The sequence below is a fragment of the Ischnura elegans genome, chromosome 7 (assembly GCF_921293095.1).
Source record: "Ischnura elegans chromosome 7, ioIscEleg1.1, whole genome shotgun sequence".
In the NCBI taxonomy this organism is placed as follows: Eukaryota; Metazoa; Arthropoda; class Insecta; order Odonata; family Coenagrionidae; genus Ischnura; species Ischnura elegans.
The window spans coordinates 8,357,779-8,385,388 of NC_060252.1; the positions used below are offsets into that span (position 1 = coordinate 8,357,779).

Genomic DNA, 27,610 nt, shown 5'->3' on the forward strand with positions numbered 1-27,610 from the left:
ACACCGACAATCGTCGGTACGGTGTACAGAATTCCGCCCCAGGCAATGGGGTCTGGGAAAATTCTTGAAAAATGACATGCCTGGCAATATATTATACATTATTTTAGCATTTGGGTTTCACATATGTAATTCTGCAGGAAATCATATCATAACAGAGAAAATATAGGCAATAGTTTTAAATATTTTTTTATTTTCTTGAGGCTTTGGGGTATTGTTTTTTGTCCAAATGAAATGCATCGTGGAACACCCCCGTCCAGTTGTATAAAAAATTTGGATGCAAATTTGACCGTGGGACATCGGCATTATGGTTATCATACCACGACTAATAATACCTATAGTTACACCACTGAATGAATGTATATGTACATATATCTGGAAGTGCACACTTTATGTTGAATATTGACTAACCTAATATTTTTTATGTTGACCATTATGTAATGGCAGTAGCTATGGATGAGTTGAATGTTATTTCTATAGAAGTAAAGAAAGTTTTTTCTGTTCAACAAAAAGAAGAATTGGGTATTTATTCATTCTCTCTCAATTGGGTATTGAGAAAAGAATTTTCCCACGTTATGCAAAGAAACTAAAGTTTCTTTCATTACCCTACTCTATGGCTTAAGCCCAGTTTTTAATTCACCCTGAAAGGATCGCTCTGTGCAGGCTGGGGTAGAACGTTAAGAAATATATGAAGGACAGTTTGCTGATTATTGTGAACTTGACTGCAAAAAGAATTCGGCTGACGTAAATATTGTGAGGCATACCTTGGTAATAGCCTTAAGGTGTGATGGTTAAGTAATGGAACTTTGATACAGGGCTGGTTTTCTTAATTTAAGTTTAAAGAGCGATTACGAAGGAGCAAAAATATGACAGCACTAGTGACTTTATAAGCCAATTTAATTCTATGGGATTGAAATGGTCGTTCAATAAGAGTATTTTAGTAAAGGAGGCATCGGATGATAATAATTTTGGTTATGATCCTAAACTATCATTCAGACGCTATTTAATCCATCATTTAAAATTATGCCAATTGAGAGAACTACGATATAAACCATGATCCATGTATTACAGAATACCAAATTCCATGATACCATTAGAATAGAATTACTATCATTTTGTGATCCGATAACATAATATCGTCTTTCGATGGTGCGGTTGGAATTTATGTGCAAGTTGGTACGATTGGGCCCTACGATATTACGGTGGTTACGGTTGGCACTTCCTGACCTACTGGCGCCGAGCATTAGTCGTTTGTTATGCCGCACGTTTTAACATCGAGTTGACTGCACCGTGTGAGAATGACCGCGGTGTTTCTTAAAGTGTTCATATTGTTTAGGCTGTGATGGACCTTATTAAATGAGATAATTCTCGGTAAATATCCTTAAATAATGCGAAAAATATCATTTCGTGTGATCCGCAATGGAGGTTGTGCTCGTTCAAATTGAAAAGCAGTTTCTATCGGGGTACCCTTTGAACAAGTGGTGTTGGAAGGTGTGTATCCTATTAAATAAACATTAGAATTTAAATTATGCAAAATGGTATTGGTTAATAAATTTTTACTCCGTTTTTCTTAGGCCATATTGGAAATAATTGTCCAAATGGATGATGAGGCGTTGTTATTTCAGAAGAGGTTGTTAGAAAGAACTGTCCTGCATCCCCTGATGGATAAGTTCCCTCTGAAGTTGTCTTATCAGAATACGTTTTTAAAGATGCTTGTTACCAAGGCAAGTGTTATTATACGTATCTACTCGTATTATTTGGCTGGAATTAGTATTACGTCTCGTGAATGAATACAATGTATTTTTGTCAGACATAACAATCATTAAACGGGAAAATTATCTCAGGGAAAATTTTCTGATGTGTAAGAATGTCATATATATCCTTTGTAACCCCTGATTTGAATGTGCTTTCGAACTGCTTTGGAAATAAAACACGCTACACGGCAGTTCGTGACATCATAGTGTCCTACCATGTCATCAACTTATTTGTGCACCTTTCTAGCTTTGTACACATTTCTACTCGTTTGTAGCTGGTCTAGCTGGTCACCCGTTTTGGAACTCATTTGTGCACCATGCAAACTGCAGCAGTTCGAGATGGCTTCTAGGGTTTCCTTGAAATTTATGGTGATCTGTTCAGAAACTTTATTCCAGGCGATGATGGCATTTTGAAGTGCGGCAGTACCTTCATCTCAAAATTTTGAGTAGTCACCAATGTCAGTTACTGCTCTATGAGTAGCCCCATTGCCTTTTCAAATTTAGCCAGAAGCGAAGGTCCTTCCAGTTTGGCATACTCAGCACAAGCTATGTACCGTTGAATTGGTAGAGTGGGGGGTAAGTGGTTCTGGTGGTCAAGAAAATCCACATCGAGAGCTTAACCCTGGTCATACATGGTTGACGTGGATCATTCAGTGTCCATTTCTGAGTGAAATTCCTTTGTTTCTGTATTTTTTCCTTGAAAACCATCATGTAAAAAAGTCCTTTCCGGGTTCCTGAACTTGTCTGAATACCACGATATTGAAACAGATTTTCGAAGGAGGGATTTGTTTTTGGCAAAAAAAAAGTCGTAAAATTTGGAAAAAAAATTGGAGATAAACTATTGCCTGGGGATCTGGAAGACAATACATCGACCGGTATGTTTTTTATAAATCGATGCAAAATAAAACTTCTGAAAATACAAAAGAACGAAATCATTGAAAAAAAAATTGCAAAAAAATACCATAAAATTCAACAATCATGTGCAAAATATATTTTGAAAGCATAGACATTGATGTTTTTACAACAATAATATACTTATAAAATGCCAAAAACGCCATTATTAACTATGTTTGCCATGAAGTTGGTGTTTTTAAGCAACCAAGATTCTCGGTATGTAGTGAAGATAACCTTGATGCATTTCAAAATGGCCCCATAAATATAATTTAAGCAACAAGAAATTAGAATAATTATTATTTAAACTCATTTGAGTGAACATTTTGAAGTTCCGTTTCCATTAACTGAGTTACTATTATTTCTTAAACCATTCTTTCATATTCCATTCTTATATGCATTTCTATTGCATATCCTAATAGAGAATTTTCATTTTCCTGAGCAAACGAATCAGACAACTTGGCTATGGTATGCCAGCAGGTGGAAGATAGTTTCAAAACAAATGATGATGTCTAAAAATTGCATGGAGTTGTTCAACAGGAATTGCAAATGTATGGAAAGCAGTTACGAATCTTCTCAGTACACAGCAGTTACAATACGGATGATGACGTCTGGAAATCCTGTCGAATCATTCAAAAGGAGTTCCAAATGTGTAGAAAGCAGTTCCACACGAACACACTCTGTGCGAAGGAGTTCCAAGGGAGATTACAAATCCTCTTTTTTTTCTCTAAATCTAATCCTTCCTCTTCTTTACCCTTGCACTCCTATCCTATCCCAGGAAGCTTCGTTGGGCTCCTATCGTGGCGGCACTTACTTCCTTGTCCTCCCCCTTCCGCGGTGAGGGTGAAAAGCGAAGGCTTATAGACCCTGCCTGGAGAGTGTAACCCTGCTAGCCCGCCCTGGAGTCTCATTTCCACTGCTTATCTACACAGGATTTCCTCTTTCGGATTTCCCTATGCATGGAAATCTTTCCTTTCTGTAGAAACAGCAAAGCTTGGTTTCGCAAGTAGTGGGCCCCGTCGTCCTAATGACGGTGTGGGTTCCCTCCCTGTCTCCTCTCTTTCATCCCTATCCTCTCCTTGGAGTTGTTGTCAGGCTCTCATCGTGTCTGTACCTCCTATCCTTATTCCTTATTTCCTTCCCTGTCTCCTCTCGCTTCCAAGGTGTGCGGGTGAAAAGCAAAGGCAATTATAGACCTGGTACTCAGGAGAGTAACCCTGGGTCCTGAGCCCATCCTGGGTCCCCTTGTTCCACCTGCTTGGCTCCTTGGGTCAACCCCCGGTCAATATTGGTCACCACCCCCACCCTTGCATGAACCTCTCACCCTCACTACACCCTGTCTCCTGCTATCTGGTACCACTAATTAATTATTTCTTTCTGCTTGGGGGTAGATAGAGCCATAGGCCTAATATCCACTTGGCTCCTATCCCAACCCACCCCCTGCCCTCTCTCAATCCAGGACCAAACAAGTCTCAAAATTCTTTTCTTGGGGCCTCCTTCCTTTGACTCACTCGCCCAACCCTCCCCACCCCTTCCATCTTCCTCCCCCTGCTACTCGTATGTAGATCTGAACCTCTTCACTTTTCGTTAATTAAATATTTCCCTGAGGATGATGCCCTGACATCTAAACCATGCGATCGTAGAGAAATAACTTTTCCATCAAAGATAGTAAGTTCATCAAAGTTTTATCAAGATGATCCATTACTGCTTCAACTGCACTGGTCCTGGTGCACTTCTGCTTGATGGTCTTGCGACTCAGAAATTGGTTCTCCTCTACCATGCTCAGTACTATTCGCTCCAAAAAATTGTAGTTTGTCTTCATCTCCAGATATCACAGATAGGGCACTCATTTTAAGGACCATTTAATTAGTTTGAATCATTATTAGTAAATAAGTATCACTTTTTGATCCATGATGAACCACAGAGATAAATTTGCTTTAAGCCAGTGTCCCACGGTCAAATTTGCATCAAAATTTTTGGACCAAACATTTTGATGCAAAAATTTGTATGCAATGGTCCCACGATGCATCTAAAGTCGATATGTATTTATGTAAACAAATTTGGAAGCCTGTGTAGGTGAAGGATTCTGTCTTTTTTAGCTGGTGAAATGGTCTGAACAGGCCTCTTGAACATTAAAGAGGCGAAAGAAAGAAAACAAGGAATGCTGAACTTGGCCTTGGCAGGAAAGGGGGTATGAAAGCGTTAGAATAAGCGTGCTAAACATGTTGGAGAAGGAGTTGGTCACCGATGTTCCCATATATTATCGATAATAATTGACGATAAGTGAGGATATTTTCATGTCCCTTATCAGCAAGGTTGAGGGCAAAATAAAACGCCAGAATACAAACTTGAGGCAGTTTATTCCCGCGAGGAAAATGTTATTAACAAATGATGGACATTGTGGTTGAGAAGATGTTATGAATAGTGCTGTAAACATAATTTAAATCACATTTTTTCTCTCCTAATCTAGCAGTTGCTAAAATAAGGTCCTTATCCTATAATCATAGTGATAGAAACGGGCAGCTATAGTGTTTCACAGGTATAATCATCATTTCATGTAAGTCATTTCTCCAACTGCTCGCTCGCTCAGATTGCATGCCCTCCACAAAGCTAACCTGTGGAATTCGGCCTTGATACCTTAAGTAAACCTTTTATTCTTTCCAAAACATCCCTCCTTGTATTGCGATTCTAAAGATTGCTTCCTTCTTATTAAAGATCAACTCATTATTACAGATTTCCTAGTTGAGAGTTTCCATCGCCTATCGAGACCAATTATATATGTATATATTTGAAATAATGTTTTGTGAGTTAACTTTGCGGTATGGTGACATTATAGATTTAAAACTAAACCTTTTAGGATTCCATACAGTATTTATGAAAAAACTCAACCGGTTTCGACCTTTTCAGGTCTTTATCAAGAGGTTTACGATAATGATAATGACCTGAAAAGGTGGAAATAGGTTGGGGTTTTTAATGAATATTGTGTGGAAAACAACGAAATTTACTTTTGTGTTCATAATATATATATATATATATATATATATACATATTAATTAATTAAAAGGCTCATGCAGACGATAAATAAGTTTAACCTATGAGGCCTGTGTGTCAGCGCTTGGCGATACTTTTTTGTCATAGACCCTGTGAATGGTTGGTTTCATCCGATTGGATGAAAATTTATAACCTGTCCTATCCATTTGTACCAAACGGTGTTTTGTACAAATGATAGGACCAAAAGCTAGGTGCATCAAATTTTGATGCAAATTTGACCGTGGGACATCAGCTTTATAGTATCTAGGGCTGTTCTGAGAAAAGTTGAAAATAATGACTGTTACACAGACATAAACATACTTACATGGAGTACATGCTTGTATGGGAGAAAAGTGCAGATCCACTCTGCAAGGGTAGTGGCTGTTAGCAGAGTATTACGAAAATATTTTTCTCTGCTTCATATTTGATTGTAACACTTAATAGTAAGGAAATAAACAATCAATTAGTGCTTTTTTATTTTTGTTCCATCCTCGTGTTTATTGAGAAATCCATTTAGATAAATATGTATGTTTTGCAAATGTCCGTGCAAGTCTTCCTGGAATTAGTATGTACCTACAATGTATCTACATTTTTAGAAGCCCCATTAATGACATAAATGTTTGATATTATTATTGTATGTGATTATGTTTTAGTCTAATTTTTTCCCAATTAGATGGAAGAAAGTAATGCTGAAGTGTGTGATGAAATCTATGAAGTGTATTGCCGTCTCCTTGGCAGTGGTGGAAATCACGAAAATTGTCTTCAAGATAAGCATTATCGTCATTTTGCCCTGGGAAAAACATACATTTCCTTACAGGAAAGCACAAGCATTATATCTGAAGGAACCACTGGCCTTTATGCGTGGCAGGTAAATTTATAGAGTAAAATATTCTTTTTCCATCCATAGCTCACTAGTGTGTTAAAGATGTCATCAGGATATATTGAATACATTCCTGAGCAAAAGACCCCCAAAAAAGAGCTTGCAGAAACATCGTATATATGTGGGATAAATAAAAGCTGTTTAACCCTTTCGCTGCTACAAGCGGGAATACCCGCAAAAAACATTATGGTTATTGCCTGCGACATGCGGGGATATTCCACGACTTTCAAAAAACTTTTCCTTTCAACACGACATGCGGGTAAATATCTACGTTTTCGAAAAACCCTCCCTTCAGTCGTAGGTGCTGTCATCTGCTCGAAATTCTAGCGGAACTACGTCCATTCGTGCGGCGACATTCAGCGACGTCAAATGAATGATTCAATTAATTTTTTTCTGGATAATAGGCAAAATAATGGAACCGATGAAAAATCTATTGAAGCAGCAAAAGGGTTAAAGTCAATGCAATTTGAGAATAATGTGAAATAATATTACCGCAGCAGTCAGTCAGCTGAAAGTCACATTGTTGGCTACTTGGGTTCTTTGATTCTTTAGTTATCTTACAGATTTCTTTGGTTTTATTACTTGAATTTATAATTCTACGGTCGTTGTAGGATTTTTTTGTGGATTTTAATATGTTATGGTAGTTTTTCTTTAGGGCAGCCTAAGCCACCCGGTCCACCAAATCAGTTTCATTTTTATATTATGCAGCTGCAGTCTTCATATTACTTGAGAGAATTCGAATTTCATCAGTAACCCAGCGCTTTTTGTCTGCTGTCGCAGTAAAGGTAACTTTGGGCTTCTTGAGAATGAGAGGGGAAAAAAGTCAATACAGTGCTGGAAGATAGTATAGAAGTAATATAAGCTATTATCAAAAGATTCATGGTTATAGATCTCGGACCAGTTCTGTGAACAGAGGATATCACAAAAATCAAGCGTATTCTGCCCAGAGAAGTGTCTTTTATTTTAAAACTTTATAGGAATTGCCATGGACAAGTCGGTTCACTTCTAGTAGCACTGATGTTGGACGAGGATAGTACATCCTCGAGTTCTTGCTTGTTTTTGGTTTTCGCCTGTAAATTGCAATTAAAATCTCCTAAAACAAGAATATTTTTAACTGAAGTATCGATCATTTCTAGAAATTTTGCAAGTTTAACAACAAATACATGAAATCACTAGTGGGGGAGCGATACACCGACGCAATTACATATGTGGTATTGTCAATTAAGACTGACAACACAGAATTCAAAAGTTTGCTCCCCGATTAGGAAGTCATCAGAAAAATGTATCGGAGAGAGAGACAAACGATCTGACTCTAGAATCATGACACCTCCACATTTGTGGATTGATCGACTGAAGACGTCAGCGATGTGATAGCCGGGCAATTTATAAGTACCAAGTTCTCCGGACTTGAGCCAGTGTTCTTGGTCGCACACGACATCAGGTTTGTTTTCCCTCACTAAAAGCTCAAAATCTAAAAGCTTGTTGCGCATACACTGAATATTTACTTGCATGACTTAAAGATTTCTGTGCATTATTCCTTTAAAATGTGAGTCGTGAGACCTTTTACATGTACCAATTGAGGTAGCTAGAAAATTATTAAAAAATTATAATTTCTTGGCTTGGAGTTCAAGGTAGGCTGGAAAACAAGCATATAATTTTTTAGATAGCTATAGCGGAGTACTATAGGGAAATGCAACAGTGTTCATACTGGTCAGAGAAATAAGGGAAGTCAGGGAGATAAATATTTGGATTGGAAGTCGGATTGTGGTCATTAGATTTACATTTGGTTTTGTTTGTGAAGTTTGCCTGGAATATGATGCACTCCTTAATAATAATAAAGAAATTTTAAATGAAGAAATTTTATTTCCATGTGTACCTTGGTGCAATTTTCTACAAACTCCCATTATGCAAGTGCTCTGCTATTGATATAAAAAGTCAGCTAAATGAAAAAAATGGGATTTAAATCAGGGAAATCAAAAATGGAAAGGTAGCGTGAGCTCTATGCAATAATTCCTATCAGAATATATATTTCATTGATGGAAATATTTCATATCCTGTTCCACAACATCCACCATTGGTAATTTAAATAAAGTCAAATTATCCATCATGGTGCGAAGTAGCACTTCTGGTATTTTCCACCGTGAAAACGTGTATGTATTTCTTTACCATTTTTCTTTGTTGTGTATGATTTTGGCAGAAAGCATGAAATAGCATTTCCATATTTTTTCCTATCCTGTAGGCTTCAATGGCATTGGCAGAATGGTGTTTGAAACACAAAGAAACTTACCTTAAAGGAAAAAATATTCTAGAACTGGGCTCAGGTGTTGGCCTTACTGGACTTGCATGTTTATTAAGTACTTGCAATCAGCCTATGAATCATCAAGGTGCTGTCAGTGAGGATATGAAGGAAATAAACTCCCATGAAGGTGGTGAAAATCCACAAATTCTGGAAAAATTGTCATTGTCTCCATCAGCTTTTACATTTTCTGACTGCCATCCATCTGTCCTGACTCTTCTCTGTGGAAATGTGAGGATGAATTTGATGGATTCTTCAACTGAATCGTGAGTTTTTGGCATCAACAAATCATTAGGTTTGAACCATTACCTCATTTAAAAATTTTTCTAGTATTATTCTGAAAACATGTTTAACTATGCTTTGTATTCTATCCTGTCTATTCTAGAATATACGCCTTATTAGCCATCATTTTGAATGTATTTGTCAACTCTTAGCAATGGGGAAGTTGTGTACTTCTTATTCAGAAAATGACTAGATTTACCATGTTGGCTTGAGGTATAATTTTCCACTTTTTTTGAAAATCTTGTTAATTTTTGGTTTATATAATTTGAAAAAAAAGATAAAATGATGGAACATGTGTGTTGTTTTTATGTAAAAATTTTAAATACAGTAGATTTCGGTTAATGGGTCCACCGGTGACTTGGGGCAGCCGCTTAATTGGGGCAGAAAGAACAGAACCCAATAGAAGAATATCCCAGAGTTTTCCCCACTTAACTGGGACAGTACGCTGCTTTATTGGGCCATGAGTCTGGGACATTGACTCTATACTCAAGAAAAAATTAAAATTGTTCCATATCAGAATACGGTTTTTTTTTAACATTCTCCTCCCTTAATTTAGTTTTACTTTTCACAAGTTCTACTCTTGCCTTATTCTTAAAGCTCTTGCTGTTATACTATCCGTTAGAGGATTCAGATTCCGTTTCCCGGCCATGAGACTTCATTCCACGTGGTGTTGTGTTTAAGAGGACTTCAGTGGCGGTAGCTGGAGTATGGATGATGGAATGAGTGCGGTATAGTGTGAAAGAAGTGGCGACACCTGTAATGAGGGTATACGAGTAGGTATGGGCCAATTTCTTGGGATTACAGACTGATGTTGAGCAGAGGAAACTGGTCGGGGTGAACAATTTTGCTTACCAAGAGCAATCTTGAATCTCTCTCAAGAGAATCCTCTCTTTCTTCCCCAACACTGCCACCTTCTTTAGCTCTCGTCTCCTCACCCACTATAACCCCGCCCTCCCCTGGCTGGTCGGATACCCACCCTCACAGGAAAAACCCTCGTCCCAAATCAAGGCTGCCCCTTTCCCCCACCCCCTCTCCCTATTTCAGCCCATGTTTAACCCTCACCCCCGCTCTTTCAACCAGTCCTTTTCCTTCCGATAGATGTCCTCAATGTCACTTGTGTACTTTGTGTGTAAATGTATGATGCATGCTAGATCAGTCACCTGACGATGTAACCAAGTTACGAAACCCGGGTCGTGCCCATAATTAAATAACAGTGAACCTTACAAAGTTTTATTTCCTTACTTCCAATACTAGAAAGTATTCAATATTCAAGATCTTGAATAATTATGCTAAAGGTACAATCTCGAATACTTTGAATTTCGCGCCATACATGTCGCACGCACGTCGTTGGTAGTTGACTCGGAAAAATGTAGAAAACTAGTCGTTAAGTGCATGCAGCACCGTTTTAGGCAAGTGACAAACCACACCAAATTCGTGGATAAAAGCGGTGAAAAGAGTTGGATGTGGGGAACTGAAATTGATTGGGTGAAAAAAATCCGAACGTCCTCGGTTTCCCCCACCAGGAGAACCTCAGTGCCGTGGTATAGTAACTACGTAGCACAATTCCCAAAATCCGCTACCTCCTCCATCCATCAGCCCTCGGACCCCCCTCCGATGCTTTCCTCATCTCCGAAATCAAACAAAAGGCCCCAGCTCGCGCAGGGTTCGTATTACGAAGACCATAAATCAAAAGCTTTTAAAGAAAATATCAAGTTACATGAGAATAATAGAATCGTGTTTCACCCTTCCCTCTTTCTCCCCCACTGACCTTTTTCTGCCTACCTGCCTCGAAGTTCCCCATTTCTGGAGGTCAACTGCTGCATGAGTCATCTATTAGCCCAAAAGGTATCTAACTATGACTTCCGGCAATTGATATTACACCCTTATTGGATTGAAATTTGAGTAATGTACGCGTAATTTAAAAAAGAGTAAGACCAAACACGACGTATTTCTGACTTCATTTAAGCATTTTACGCTAGAAAATAAATGTCGGAAAGACGAACTCGATATCCTTGCAGCTGAGCTTCTCGGAAGTTGATGCGGTATTTTTTTCCGAAAACATTTATCAAGTTACAATTTATGAGTTATGCTTTAAATCTCTATTGTCACAGTCACAGACAAAGGGATATTTTCTCAGGATATTTGGTTTCTCCCTGATAGCAATTCGAATTCATTTGCTTTTTTTCATGAGAGCTTCCAAAGATGGACTGAAAATAATTGAAGAAGAAGAAAATCCGGTGGAGAAGCGCATGTATTTTGCAAAACGCCTCGGATTGTCTGCTAGCACTTGACAGTAGGAGTGGGGGTAAAGCAAGCTACCTGTTGAAAATAAGAAGTTGGATGAGGCCGAGTATCAGATGAGCGTGCTGCTGAAATGGCGTTTGGAGATACGAATGTTTACATCAGACAGAAATCCATCGTAGCAGTGTAAATACCGAGACGCCATGCAATCATTTTTTTGTGATGTGGTGGCAAAGACATTCATCTGGCATCACCTGAGGCTGTGAAAAATATTTTCAACTAATTGTAAGATAATTACAATTCTCAAGAAATGTTAATAAATTGGCTCACTCATTTATTAAACAAATTAATAGGTTAATAAAAGTTTTTTGCATTATAAGTATTCTTTAGTCTTCTATCTATTATTTCAACGCTTGTTTATGCCCATAAACAGGAAAGTTATCCTAATTGGGGCAAAGTGTGCCTTTCCAGATATGTCTTAATTAACCGGAACCTACTGTATTCCAGATGGATAACATATTAACTTTTAAAGAATCATCTAAGGATCTCATTTACCTGTAAGTGAGAGTGAAGGCAGTTACTAAATAGGTTGCAGTTCTGGCTGTAGTGTAATTTCCCACAGTAACATAGGTAGTGATGAGAATAGTGATAATGGGGTGCACACCAGAAAATCAGTGTACAATTTGATATCATATAAAACCTAATATTTTTAGTCCAGATAATTTTCTTTTTGGTGCATAGAAGTAAGGTTACGTAAAAAAATTCATTGGTTAAGATTATGGGATAATTGAACCGCTATAGCATTTTTTTTTCAGAACGTCTAACACATCTTTGAGATGCCCACTGCTTGGAATGTGCTATGGCACCACTAAAGTGAGGGTAATCAACCTCTTGTGGCAAGATGTAGAAGCTGGTTCTAAGGAAACCCTGGATGTGATTGGACAAGTTGATATTGTCATTGCTGCAGGTATATCTTATAAATGAGATGGCATTAAATTTAATGTAATTATTGTGATTATAATGTCTGATGTCCATTTTGGATTTGATATCTTCTCTAGCAGGTGCACTTGAAGTGAGTGCTCCTCACTTTATACTCAAATCCAATTGAAGTGAGTACAGGGTATATTTTCTACACATTTCTGGTACGTCTGTTCAGATGGAATTTCGTTGTGTCTGGAATGTTAAGGAAAATGATGTGAAAGGCTGGAAATATTATATTTGCTGTAAAATTTAAGTAGTAATTTTTCCTTACTTTAGTAGGTAGGTGGGTTGAAATCTGAACTTCCTATTCTCAATTACCCCAATACATAAAAAAAGGTGGGGATCAGGTTGGAGTGGTGGCTAGAGTGTTGGCTTCCCACCCAGCAGGCTCGGGTTCAAATCCCGGCAGTGGCAGAGAATTTATAAGATTGCCCAATCCCTCCTTGAACGTTGTGTGGAGGACATTTGAAGCGCAACACTCCATCCGTCGAATGGGATGTTAAGCCGTGGTCCCCTTGGCGCCTTTCGTTAGGAGCAGGCTAATGCCGATGCTGGATTTCTCTCCACCCATCCCTCCATACCCTCCCCTCATGGCGCAAATGACCTAAGCTGTGGGTAGCCTCCTCCAAATACCATACCATAAAAAAAGATAGTTAGTTAACACTCTTGCTTGAAGAATTACGGGCCAATATCCATGCTCTTGGCCTTTTCCAAATTATTTGAGAAAATAATTTACCAGTGCATTCTCTGCATCCAAAGATAAAATATAAATACGGAAATGATGGTTATTCTCTATAAAATAGTCAGAAAAATGACAAGAATTGCTTAGATTGTCTAGAAAAGTCTGGAAATTTGAGGTTGATATTTGAGTGGCCACCCTTTACATCCTTTCTTTGGTTGGTTATATACTCGTGTGGTAGTCATTGGTAGGAAGAAGAGTCTGGCAACCATCCATCTGGAGAGTCTGGCAAATGTTCCTAGTAGATGACGTTGAGGTAGATGACCTTAGAAGTTGTCTGGGTGTGGTTGTAGATCAATTAAGAAAAGATGGGTGGGTAAGCATTCTTTTTATAAGTACATATTTTCTTCATCGTAGTTATTACAACTTTTTCTGTATTTTTTACCATGCATTGTGTTTCTTTGTGGAGGGAGTAAATCGAAAAAGTCCAGATGGATTAAATGATTAGTTGAGCGTTCAAGGAGAAATATTGTGAAGGGAAGGTCAAAGGAGGAGATAAAGTAGGCCTTGGAAAGAGAGTTAAGCTTGGAATGCTGTTTCAATCAAAAATGGTGCAATATGTGTTAATGAGTATCTTTGTTTTATAATAGTTTGTTGTACATCTTTATTTGATGCATGTAAAATCTTCTTTTAGTATAATGATGTTTTTCATGTAAATTTTATAGTAAAAAAATTATTTTCTTCTTTTTCAGATGTAGTTTATGATCAGTCACTTTTCAAGCCATTAATTGGTGCCTTAAAAACTCTTACTTCTATGAATAATGGTCGTGAATTATTACCTGTGATACTCGCATGCACAAAAAGAAATCCTGAAACATTGAAAGAGTTTATTGATTGCTTAAGTGAGTATTTTCTTTTTCTATGGGACTAATTTAAACATGCATGTTGGCATAAAAAGCTAAGTTTTCAACAGGACTGCTGGGCATAATATGTTACAGCTTAGCTTTTGTGCAGAAAATTAACATTTGAAGCTTAACAATTGCTAATTGCACAATCGTGATGATTTTTCAGCCAAATCAGGGTTTTTGGCCGTAGAGGAGGAGCCTGTACAACCACAGTATTTCGTTTATGAGTCTGATCCTGCCGTTGGAATTTATCGGATAACTGTGCCCTGAAAATAGTTTGTTACACAGCTGTGAGATTTTATATTGGGTTTGATGGTGGATAAAGTGGACAAAGTGAAAAATATGGCGAGGAAGAAGAGGCTATTACATGTGAAGTGGGTTTTTTATTTTTATCACTTCTTATTCCATATTTGCAATTGCTTTGTTTTTACTTACACTTACAATTAGTTACATATGGGAGGTGCATTCATAATGAACTGAAAAATATTTCCACTTTATTTTCCGTACCTAATCAGATGATCATATTAAAAGTTTTCATCTCAAATTTTTGTAATCCATAGTAATTGTTTTGTATGTGCAGTAGTGAATCTAGGTTTGGACTAAGCAAGGACAAGTCTGTTGTATGAAGGAAATATCTCAAGCAACAGAGTAATTTTGTATTTCCAAGACTAAAAAAAGGAGTGTTTAGGTTAAATCATTGATAAAAATGACAGAATTCGGTAAGATGACTGTGTGAAGGTATTCTAATAAGATTGTATCTGCTGCATGTTCCCCATAGATCCGACACAAGAATGACTTTTGTAAGACTAGGGATGATGTGGTGACCACGATTGACTCTTTCTTCACTTCTTTTCGTAGGGAGTTTGCTTTTAGTTAATTGTTTCATACGGGGAAGTTCCAAAATTTCCATTGCAAATTGCGTGTACCATTCAGTAAGGGGCAGAAAAACTTATAAAAATAAGGAAGTGGCACAGCTTGTTTCCTCTGTGAAGTAGGACTTCTCCAAAGTGATAGTTTTCACACATGAACTGACACCAGCTTGGTTGGGCTCATTTTCCACTTCTGGAATTGTATTGATTACAAGTTCAATGCCTTCTACTCTCTTATCCAGTTTCCCATTTAATGCATAAGCCACCCCTTATTGACTTTCCTCACCATGAATGGTGAATCTATGGGGAAGCTAAGGAGGCTTAAACTCTTTCATTGGGTTGAAACTTAAATAAATATGTAAATGTATAAGAGATGTGCGAATAGTATCTGCGAATACTCAAATACTAGAAAGTATTCGATATCTTGAATAATAATGCTAAAGGTACACTCTCGGATACTTCAAAGTGAACATGCCAGGTTTCTTGCCAATGCATCTTGAACTTGTCATAAAATACTGATTTTTAAAATTTTGCTGCCAAAAACTGTCTATTAAGTACAGAATCCACGTATAGGATCGTATTACATGCACATATATAGTTGCCCTGGAATCCATACTACTCTATTTCACCAAAGAGAACTCAGTCCGAGCATTTTTTGGAAAATTCCTTCCACAAAAATTAAACATCTACACTTGTTTGCGGTAATCTACTGTAAAAATGTGGCTGAATAAAATATGTATACACCATTTCTTTTCATTTACATTTCTGATGGAAACTTTTTTATTATCATTGTCTGAATGCCAACTTCAACATTGAAAGAAAACTAAGAGTTGTTTTGAAGGCTGCATATTTAGTTACAATGCCTGATCAAATCACTCTTTGTTATGATATCTTTTCCTATAGATATCATAGCTTTAGTGAGATTTCAAACCTGTACATAGCTTCATTAATCAAGAACAACAAATCTGACCATTTGAAAACATTTCCTCTGCACCAAATTTTTATTTACGTATCTATCAGAAACATAGTTCAACTGAAGACTTTAGCAGATTTCATCTTACAAGGAATACCTTTTAGTAAAATTATATGCCTTAATGTCTGTTTGTCATGTGCATTGGCTCATGGTTCCTTCAAATCAAATTTTGGCAAGCAAATTTAATGAGTGTGGATTGTACAGTATTTGAACTTTGAGGAGCTACACCATTGTGTTGTTTCATTTATGTTATTTACATTCACTTATGTGTTTAACTCTCAAAAAAGTAGATAGTTCAAACTTGGAACCTAGCGGAATCCTAATCCCAATTGCCGAATCCTAATCCAAAAAGGCTGCAAAGCCATCGATCGAGTGCATGAATGGAAGAATGTAGTGACCGCCATTCACTCCAGGCACAGAGATAGGATTCCCCCAATGCAAAGTGCTTCTGCGTCAATGAAATTAAACACGCTCAAAATTTATGCCATGAATTAAGAATCTTTCATGAGCCCATATCAGTTTTATTCACCATTCCAAAATGCCTTCGCCCTTGGATAAAAGCTGTACATTTTGTTCACTTGCTTTATGATTTTAGGTGTCCCTTTACAGAATATGAATTAAGGTGAAGTATTGGAATAGTCAATCAAACTATTCTCATCCTCACCTCTCTCCTCCCAAATTCCATCCTTCAGAGTGGGAGGGAGCGATCTTGGCACACACCATCCCCCTGTGCTCTTGCTGCCAGCCACCTTGCTACGAGTCCATGAGGCAAAGGTCCCCTCGGGCTAAAATGGGTGCAGACAGTGAAACTTTGAAAGCTAATGTCTTCACTAGGAATAGGCTTCTCGGCCCAAGAAATTTCACAAATGTGAAATTTCTTAAGCCGAGAATTGTTATTACCAAACAGTACTATCCTACCAAATTTGATCAAAATCTACAGTACCTCGCACACCTTAAGAGTGTCCTTTTCAAGGTGCTCTGAGCTCTCTTCCAACTCCCCATGGAACTTAAGAAGCTAATAGGAATCTTTGCTCAATGGGCTTCTTGGCGCAGGAAATTTAACCTTGGTTCTCGTATTACCAAACATTACCATCCTTCAATGTTTGATTAAAATCTGAAGAGTACACCTCGGGAGAGTCCATAGTTTGCTCAAAAAATGTTCACTTGCATCGAACTAAAGTATCAAGTTAAATGAGAACAATGGGAAAAGGTTTTGTTTAAAAAATCTTTCCTCTTCCCTTCTCGACACGAGAACCTTTATCACATGATGTGCTTTTATGCTCCCCAACCAAGCTGCTGGTATGAGTTGCATTCTGTGCTCTTTGGTCACAATAATTTTCCTCCAGTAGTGTTTCCCCCTCTGAAGGATTTCGAGATTTTAATTAATTTATATTATGCATTATTTCATATTATCATTGTAATATGCATTAAATATTAAAAAAAGAATCCTAACATTGCATTTTTATAGCATTATCTGTTTGTTGAGCATTTTTGAATTTATTGATTTACACATGAGTCACGAGTTCTTGTATTTGACCACACTCAAAAAATGCTCTGAAGTTTTCACTTTAAAAATATCCTCTAGTACAGGGGTCTCCAAAATATGGCCCGTGGAGGGCTTTTATCCAGCCCACGCACTCGTTTCAGGTGATTCTCGCTCGTTCAACTCCGTGAGACGCCGCTAGGATCATTGCAGCGCTGTACTGCTGTATGGATGGATACTTAAGTAGACATTGGTATCGAATACTTCAGTAATTGGCAAATTAGCTATCTGGCCCACGGGGGGATTAGGAACTTAGAATAAGGCCCTCGTGGCTTAGTAAATTGGAGACCCCTGCTCTAGTATACCCACCTAGATATACTTTATCCTGGTATTATTTTCATTTTCCCCATGTGACCTACTGATTAAATGGCCTAAGTATTTAATGTTAATGATGTCAGAAATTTTTGTATTATGTACTCTGACTGATATACACAAAGCTTTCTTGCTAGAAAAAGGCTAGACCGATATCCAAAACATTCCAAATAGATTTTTTATCTTCTAAGAAACAAGTGTTGCAAGAGCACACTCAAACAAGATGAGATGGATTGGAAACCCAAACAGCATAAATCATACAGCTCACATGGCTTGGCCTTGACATAACAAAATTGCAAGATCAGACTCCCTTATTTGTAGCCTCTCAAGAGCCTTGCTGCCTGGAAGTACCTATGTGAGAGCTCACTTCTTCCCCTCCACTGCTCCTCTTCTCCACACTTCCGCCGTCCACCCCTTTCTCTCACAGAGTGAAAGACTTTCTCCAGGTTGTTGCCTTTAGGGAAGTCATAAATCAGTGCCAAACCAGGTCTGTCCACACAGTTGAATGAGTAGAGAGAAGAATTCATGAAAGATAAGTGGTGCAGGAATGAGAAAGCCCTGGCAACGATCACTCTTGACTGAGTAAATGACTTGAAATTTAGAATGATAGTTCACATATTTGCTCTAGAATAACTATTGTCTGAACCCAGGAAGGTAGATTCAGCTTTGCAGGAAATGATTTAATTACACTAATGCACATGAGCTGTGTTTATTGAACAACTTAACTGCATATTTGTGAGCTATTGGTCAGTGCCAGTGGTCACTTAAATAAGAAGTTCCAATACCTAAATAAACCTCATGTTTATATTGGCTTACACAGTTGAAAAAAATACTCCAACACATACTTATCGAATTGTAAATTTGTATTCAGATAGCAAAATAAAACTTACATTTGGCACATTAAAATTGCAAAACAATACCTTTATCTAATTCAAGCCATTAGATCTGCTGATTACAAAAATCCTTAGATTTATAAAAATGACAATCACGCATATTTCATTAAAAAAAAGAGAATGCAAACAAAGAACAAGCAAAAAATGCAAATATAACATTTAAATATGAAGTAAAACAATAAAAAATAAATGTACGTAAATATTTTAGCATAACATTCAAATACATCACAACCCTAATGTGAAAGCGCAAAATGGAAGAAAATGTCATTTTTCCATGCATTCAGGTTTTTAAAAACCAATGGAATACCAGAAAATATTAATTAGCACATTACAACGAAAGCATCAAAACAAAAAATACATAATACAATAGCAATTATTCACTCATTTGAAGCAGTGAATTAACAGTTCCATCCTTATTTCCTCTGTTAGCCTCATATACAGATTTAATGACTTCTTTGTCCATGTTGGGAAACATATCCTCAATCTGTAAAGAAAAAATGGTAGTGGATCTCAGAAAATTCACAGACTCCGAGCAGATTCTAAAATGCATGTAATACTGCAATTTTATCACTGGAAGTAAACTTCTACATCAACTTGGATAATAGCAAAAACGTAAGGATCACCTAATAAGCTCCTCTATCAGGGACTAATTAATTTACCACCCACACATCCACAAGTGAACTCAAAGAAGCAGACCAACAAGTTAGATACAAGCAGCAAAGCCACTTAGGACAAAATTAGAAGAACTAGAATATTTTTCATTTTAGTTTAGTAATCAGTGAATCCAGAGATCACCAGATGCTTTAACACCAGCAAATGTTTAATTCGTTTGGAATAATCCTTTACACTCTGAAAACATAATGAAACAGCTCACTCTTTAGCTAGACCTTCCATGAGACTCTTTTCAACTGAGAAGGCAATAATTTACCTAAATTTATATTGAAATACCTGTTTTATCTCTTTCTCTGATATCTGTGGCACAGGTGGCTCTGGAGCGGCAGGGGGTGGAGTAGTGTATACTGACACAGGGTTGTACGGAGTTGGCCTTATTCCATTAGGAACCATTACAACTGGTCCAGATGTCTGCAAAAAGAATCATTAATATAAAAGAATCATAAATACTGATGAAATAACGAAGGGAGTAACAAATGACTGCCATAATAACATATGGAATATGTTTATGACTCAAGTCAACCTTTCCCCTACTAAAGACGTAAATATACGTGTTTCTTGACCCAGGAGACGAAAGCCATATATTTCCATCTGAGATTTTCCTACCCAAAAAAATGAAAGCCGTATATATACGTATTCTAGCTCTCCCCCTTTTATGACGATCACGGGTTTAAGTCGTCTTTGTTTCGCGACCCAACGTAAGGGACAGCATTCATACAATTGTTTATCCAGTCAGTTTTCGAAGTAAACATTTTTTCATTTCTCAAGAAATATAAACTAAGAATTGAATTCTTTGTCTTTTGAGCAGAGTTTACATTTTTTAAACGAAATTCAACGATAAATATTAACTTATACCGAGTTCTGTATAAACATCAACATGGAAATTGTTGCTGCATTAAATGTATTAATATTGACCTTAGAACTTCGTTTAAAATTTGACAATCCTCAGAAAAAAAATGACGAATTCAATTCAAAGTCTGCAGTTTACGTGCAAGCAACAATTATTATCCATATGCCAAATACAAACAAGCAATCCATAAGTTGACCGCGAACCAATGCCACAGGTATGGCCGTAATCCGGAGAGGAGGGAGCACAACTACCCTCGGAGTCCGCAACAATGCGGAGTCCTCGCTCGGAGGGGTTGAAAAAGGTTGGAGGTGAAAGCGTGTGATTATCCGTGAGACCCTTCTTAACGAATGTCCTCCAAAAATGCTCCGTACCACGAGAAAGGTAGGGTCTTTTGGGGCTAAGTACAGCAGTCATGCTAAGACGACCAACTCCACCACCTCGAAAGGATGAAATAGGCATTGCACTCATTTCTAGTGCATTATTAAATCAGTGTCCATCAGCTGGGCTTTCGATAATCCCCTGAGAGTTTCAGATGAAATTTGTATTTCTCCGGCAAAAACTTTTAATTCTTTCTCTTTGATTCCTGGGAAATATTCTTTAAAATTTATGATGCCAAATAATTATTTTTAAAATAGCTTATTTAAAGGGAAATAGACAAAAAGCAGATACAGCAAATCATTTCAAGATGATTTAAAAACAATTAAAGAGAAAATCACATCACTTCACTTTCCTAATTTAAACATTGTTATGTTTGCACTAATGAACAAGGTTATACCCAGACTTCGTTATGAATAGCCTTGATAAATATGATCAATTACTTCAAAAATTGAAGTCATTAACCGGTCCAGGGTAATTGTCAAGGGTAAATAAAAGGAATAAAATTCCAAAATCGTTATTAAAATGAAAAGATTACATCAGCCCATAAAAAATACCTCTTCTGGGAGGGTAAAACGGAAGGAAATAAAAAATAAAGTTACAAGCATGACATTCATATCCTAAATCCGTGACAAAACCATATGACAACCTTTTCTAAGTTGAGCAACTTGCCAAAAAAAGACATTGCTTGTGTGGATGTTTTATTTATTTATTTAATGCAGTCCAAAAATAGCACAAGGGCTATTCCTGAGGACTCACAATAATAATTTAAATAATATTATCTTTAAACTGCAGTAAATTCCAGAGAAAATTGATTTCTCTGATATCGATATTTATAGCAAAATTAAATTCTCTGAAACTTCCCGGTCTTTCAGGTTTTCCAGAGCACTGGAGACCATGTTAACCCATTTCTTCCCAACGTTCCGTGAACGCAACGCAAACTTTGCGATTTTTTTTCTCCGTATTTGTTATTGATAAGTAGTTAATATTTTTAACATAGGTAGTTCAATGCTTTCTAAAATGTTATGATTTTTTTCACGGAAGAAATTTAATAACTTTTGTTTTTACAATGGCCTTTTCATTTACATGTAAGTCGTTATTTTAGGTTATCTTCTAAGTTTACATATTATGTTAAATCTGAGGCACTCGATGATTATATCTCTCTGCAAATACAATGATGCATTTGTATTCTAGGCCATTGCAACAAATTGGGTGAATTTGACTAAGTGGTTTTCAAATTATTTAAGAATAAAGCAAGTGTTGCGTTCACGCAACGTTGGGAGGACCCCGGTAATCTAGGGAAACGGCGCGCCGCGGCGGTAGTCGTCTAGAGCGTTTCTTTTTGGACTGAAAAATGAAAAGCTTATCAAGAATATGTTACCTTTTTATGGTGAAACTTTAGTTTCAGGCAATTGTACAGTATTTTAGTCCTAAATATACATCTACATAAGTGTTGAAGGGTCTTTACTAGGATGTTTGGCAGGTGGTAAGTTTTCACAGAGTTGTGACTGTTTGATATTTTTAACTTCACGAATCAAGCAAGATTAAATCAGCGTTTACTTGTGCTATAGTGGAAATTTACTGTGACCTAAACAAAGGATGCATAAAAACTTTGCTAAAGAGTTGTCCAGAAAATATAACGATTTCTGTAGGCGTCTGCAATTTCAAGATATACTGGCATGCTAAGGTAAGAACGATCTGCTTACCACAGTTGACAAGTATGTAAAAAGCAAGTGAGTATGTGAGGGCTAGCAAATAGATCGTAAATTCGTATTTACGTGGTGTTGTTGACTAGGATCCAAAGGGAAGGTAGTGGGAGGGTAAAAAGCATAGTTAGGCTGGGCGGGGATATCCCGGCACCAATGGGTCTCCGTGCACAGTGGGGGTTGGCAAGTGAGCAAAATGAATGGAGAGATAAGAGGGATCACATTATCGCAGTATTTTCTGAGAAATTCATGCCCACTGGCCGCTGACGATAATGAGCTGGTAAGGCTCCAAATGAGGGTGCAGGTCATTTCAAAAGAAATTTTTTGAGAACTATGAGTGACTATGAATGCACAGGGATTCCAAGAAAAATATTTCTTGGTATATTGACTCAGGTAAAGGGCTTTCTGGGTATTACGGTATATAGAAGGGGCGATGTTCCGTTCCATCTGCTTTCACTATATCCGTGGTTGTCTGTTGAACAATCGTTCCCTCCAAATAACCTGAACTCACATTTGCAGCCTAAGTTGTTCACTATCGCCCGTGATCATAGTGCGTGAAATTCTCAGAAAATATTCCAATAGCGTGGTATTTTTTCCGTTCTGATGTTTAGTGGTTATTACACCTTAGCAAAAAATATTACTGGAGTAAGGACGCGTTCCTAATGTGCGTCAAACGATGTCCCGGAAGCATTTTGTTAAACCTAAAATGTTCTTACGCCCGACTGGTAACAGAAGTTTGGACCAGGGGGATAAGTTTTCTAAGATACGTCCATACTTTGCGAGCTCAACCAAATATTTCTACGGTTTGATGCAATTTCTCATAAATTATCTTTTGACGAGAAGATGATGCCATATTTTGGCGAAAGTGAAGGAGTAATTATCAATAGGAGACACTTTGTTATTTCCGCGATATAAAAATTCCTATTATTTGACCGGTTTCTTTATATTTTCTGTACTTTATAATGGTGTAATAGCCGAAACCGGTCAAATAGTATAAATTTTTATAAATACTTTGTGGAAGTCACAAAGTGTCTGTTATTGATAATATGGACCTTCTACCACGTACAAGCATTAAGTTTCGATTTGAGCAACTACACTTTTAGTCACTAAACTTGCCATAATATAGGACATAACGGAATAAATAGTTTGCGAAATACAGTAAGGAAAGACAAGGTTGGCCACAATATTGTTCATGGCGAAAAAATTCACGACGAAGATGCCGAGTTTGTAGCAGCCAGATGTTTAGTGATTACCAAAAGTGCAATTTTCATTTATATACTGATTGGTCCTCTAAATTTCATGAACAGTACCAAGTTTAATCAATATTTTGGGTTAATTATATATTTTGGTTACAATAAAAGCGAATTATTTGCAAAAATAAATGAGTTCCGAAAAAAAAGCAAAACGGCTCATTTGACCCGGGGAACTCCCAACGTTGCGTATACGCAACGTTTCGCCAACAGCAAACTAAAAACAATAAAAATATAAAAATCGATAATTTGCCTTATTTGAGTCTGTTTTATTGCTAATTCATCAAAATATTTGGAATTTTTAAGTTATTAACATGCTTGGGATTTAATGGGTTAATACTTCTCTTTTCTCATATCCCTTACGCAAAAAAATTAAATACATGAAACTGAAATTAATGCTATTTATAACACATGGTGCGAGATTTTAAAAAAATGAATCATATTGATCTAGTCTAATATAGGTCTAATCTCCATTCAGTCTAATGCACTGCAGGGCAATTACGAATCTTGAGAGTGTTATATTCAGCCGCCGCTAATACTCTATGGAAAAAATGCAAATTTTAATTCTTTGTTAAAACTTTTGCAAGTACTCGTCATGTTAGATAAAAAATTTTGGGCTTTTAGCCATATGAATTTTCAGGTGACCCCAATGTTTCCAAAAATTTTTTTTATCCAACATACCTATTATGTTTTTTTTTTTTTTTTTTTAAGTAAATGAAAAGTGCTACGACCTTTCATTTACTTAAATATGTCTAACTTCCACCAATTGAAGCCTGAATCTGTTGAACTTATACCTATTATGATTCAGCATATTGTGACACTGATAATAATGTTGATTTTCAGGGCGTAATATAATCTGTTGGCAAAATCTGTGGTCACTAAGAAAATTTTTACGGGGAAAACTGTCGTTGTGTAATTCTGAATAATAATAAAAGTGTCATTAATAGCAAGAATAATGACCAAAATATATAAGTTAAAAACCTTTTTCTTTTAATGTTTTTAAATTAAGTGTTAATCCAAGATCCAAGTTGAAGATCAAAAAAATTCCAAGGTATGAGAATAAAACTCCTTTAACATTGGAATAAATATAAAATTGTGAAAAAAATTGAGGGTACAAAAGAGAAAGATAAGTAATGCATTCTCTAAGACTTCATTTAATAACCTTAATAGATATACACATGGAAAAAATATAGGAGAGATAAAAATAGAAACTTACGGAATAGCTAAGAACTAGATTGATTGAACCTTCAAGATCATCCCCTTGTTTTCCACTAAGCAGAAACCAGTCCTCCCTTGTTTCACCATTCATAACAGCAGTTGGAATGGGAATGCGGGCCCAAGCGATAAGTTCATCCATCTTAAAAGAGCACTCATCAAATATCTCCAAGTAAATCATGTTGACACCTTGAGGGAGAAGGCTGAAAAAGTAGGGTCTCCTAATTACAATCAAACTGAAAAAAGGACACATTCAAATATTTTATGTACACTGAGTTTAACTAAAAGAAAGTACCACTTGTCATGATTTGGAATGAGGTGGTTTATTCTGTTTTATCAATCAAATTATCATTCAATGCCCAATTAGCTTCTTTAAACATGGTTTTCCTCGCTTTTTCAAATAACTGATTCTTAAACACCAGGAGAATTACATTAGTTGACTATATATTGCCTACTTTAAACCATTTTTAATGTTGAAAAGTTTCTCATCTTCATGATTTCTTTAAAACTCCATCAAAAAGTACCATATTTAAACTAATACTATATGAACTATTAATTTACTCCTAACTTTCATTCCCAATTAATAACAGAAGCTTGAAAAATCATGGATAATTGTAATTAGCTACAAAGAAACTCATGATATAATGTCTGTAAAGCTTATGTAGCTCAACTGTACAATGGGAAGAGAAGCTCAAGAAACTTTTCTAAAAAAATAATACATGTTCCTCAAAACATTTCTATCACTCTTAGGCAGGGGCGGATCCAGGATTTTTTTCTGGGAGGGGCACAAGCAAGGCCGTATCCAGGATTTTGTTCAGGGGGGGGGCACAAGGATACCTTGTAATACAAAACGAATGCAATGATAATGGGACCGTAATAAAAATCTTCCATATTTTTGAGGGTCTGGGGGGGGGGCACGTGCCCCCCCCCCTGGATCCGCCTATGCTCTTAGGTCTTTTTCTCTCCAGCTAAGGGCCTAGAATGGTCTTAGTTGGCGGCAGAAGAGTGAGTGTTCTTTTCTCTGCTGGAAGGGTGCTCAACTTTGTTGAAACATCAGGTGTGACTGAGCAATTTTACATTTTATGACTGTGGACTGGTTAAGCATTTTCAACAAGTCTGTACAAGGTGGGCTCAACCTTCACCTATTAGATCTAGCTTTGGCATGAAGCACTGATGCAGAAAGCACAGGTGTGCAATAAACGTCTCAGTAGTTTAGAATTCACAAATTTTTTTCACTCATTTCAAGGTTCTACATGTGTTCATCAAAGAACTATGCACGTATAATTTAAGTAAGCCTGTTAAATTCCATAATGGAATTTAAACATATTAAGGTGGTTGATTTAATAAATCAGAATATTTTAGGAATAAAGTGGATCCAGAAAATTATTAATAAATATTAGTTGCTTGAGAATGCTCACCACTGAATTACTTTATTCCATCTTGGGTTTTTCCCACCATTTGGATCTGTATGGGTTTCATACACACACAGCCCAACCCTTAACCTGACATATGGGTCCATTCTCGTGACACCATAATTTTTCGCCAGTTTTGCCTGAAATTTGGAAATAGGTTCGAAGTATAAAATTTGCCAGAACCAGTACAACACGAAAAGAAATATCTGAACGTACACTTCCGACCGTTATCGACAGCTTTCCCGTTGAGTTATAAGCATAGGGTATCCCCACCATCTGCTGCTGCAGGGCAATTGCTGCTTGCTGATCTGCAGCCTCTTGTTGTTGTTGTGAAGTAGCATTTATCCTCAAAAAATCGGAAGGAAGAGTCCCAAGAAATACCTGTTGAGATCGATAGCAGTGTTTCAGCCACCCATCAAATAAAAATCCAGACATTACCGGGCTGTCAATGGATGTTTACTTCTTCCACTTCTACCAGTATCCTAGCATAATTTTAAATGTGAATAGGACGAGTGCTGAGAGGTGCGATGAAGTAACAACTTTCTGACAGAAGCAGTAGTCAATACGCAACGCCAAAAATGATGGAAAGCCAACAGTATTTAGCATATCCTTTTTTTAAACTTTTTCCTACGAGAATAGTTTGATCAAGTAAAGTGATTTTCTTGGTTAAACTTACTCTTTTCCTGCGTTCTTCGTTCTTGTCCGTTGTTGCTATTGCTGCCATTGCAATGCTATTACGTAACCACTGTTACTTAAAGGCACTTTGTAATTGTGATATCCTCGTGATTACATTCCACGCGCCTAATCGACAATTCGAAAGATATTCTACATTACTGGCTAGGTTTCGAACCTATTGACGGAATACGCCGCGGAAAGCGGAAAACCAATGGCCAATGGCGTACGATCGGAGAAGCGGAATTGCGGAATGCAGCAGGCAGAGGAATGGAATCACATGAGTGGAACCACGAATATTACAATATAGAGGTGGGATTTTCGGTTCATTTCCGTGATTCGATTCATTCGGTTCTATTCATGTGAATGAACTGTTCTTTCATGTCGTTCATAAAGAATCACATGAACCGAATGAACAACGTGAACCTAATGAACTCTGCGAACCGAATGAACAACGTGAACCTAATGAACTCTGCGAACTAAATGAACAATGTGAACTAAATGAACTCTGCGAACCGAATGAACAACGTGAACTAAATGAACTCTGCGAGCTAAACGAACAATGTGAATCAAATGATTGCAATGAAGCGAAATAATCCAGAGTTCACCGAAAACAATTTAAGGCTGTACGCATGAACTTACATAATTATGTATGTAATTATTAGTAAGAATATCTTCATGAATATATGCATACATAGGCGGATCCAGGGGGGGGGGGGACGGGGGCACGTAAAAATCAAAAATAAGCAAGATTTTTAATACGTTCCCATTATCATTGCATTCGTTTTGTATTACGGGGTATCCTTGTGCCCCACCCAGAACAAAATCCTGGATACGGCCTTGCTTGTGCCCCTCCCAGAAAAAAATCCTGGATCCGCCCCTGTATGCATATAAAATTTTAAGGTAATAATCGAGATATACGACTAAACATG

The 27,610-nt window shown here is 37.1% G+C and overlaps 2 protein-coding genes across 2 annotated transcripts; one reads left to right on the plus strand and one right to left on the minus strand.

Moving 5' to 3' along the window:
* The first annotated feature begins 1,232 nt into the window (after positions 1–1,232).
* Positions 1,233–15,551, plus strand: LOC124162920 (protein-lysine N-methyltransferase EEF2KMT). Its single transcript, XM_046539658.1, has 7 exons — positions 1,233–1,488; positions 1,572–1,721; positions 6,346–6,540; positions 8,792–9,114; positions 12,187–12,338; positions 13,784–13,933; positions 14,103–15,551. The coding sequence occupies exons 1-7, from the start codon at positions 1,417–1,419 to the stop codon at positions 14,204–14,206; spliced, it is 1,146 nt and encodes a 381-aa protein (XP_046395614.1). The 5' UTR covers positions 1,233–1,416; the 3' UTR covers positions 14,207–15,551.
* A 2,924-nt stretch (positions 15,552–18,475) lies between these two features.
* On the minus strand, positions 18,476–26,956 carry LOC124162921 (toll-interacting protein-like). The gene is made up of 6 exons (XM_046539659.1): positions 26,683–26,956; positions 26,223–26,387; positions 26,013–26,146; positions 24,596–24,797; positions 19,475–19,609; positions 18,476–19,010 (listed from the first exon to the last, which is right to left on the minus strand). Exons 1-6 carry the CDS (start codon positions 26,728–26,730, stop codon positions 18,900–18,902), a joined length of 795 nt encoding a protein of 264 aa, XP_046395615.1. The 5' UTR covers positions 26,731–26,956; the 3' UTR covers positions 18,476–18,899.
* Between the last annotated feature and the right edge of the window lie 654 nt (positions 26,957–27,610).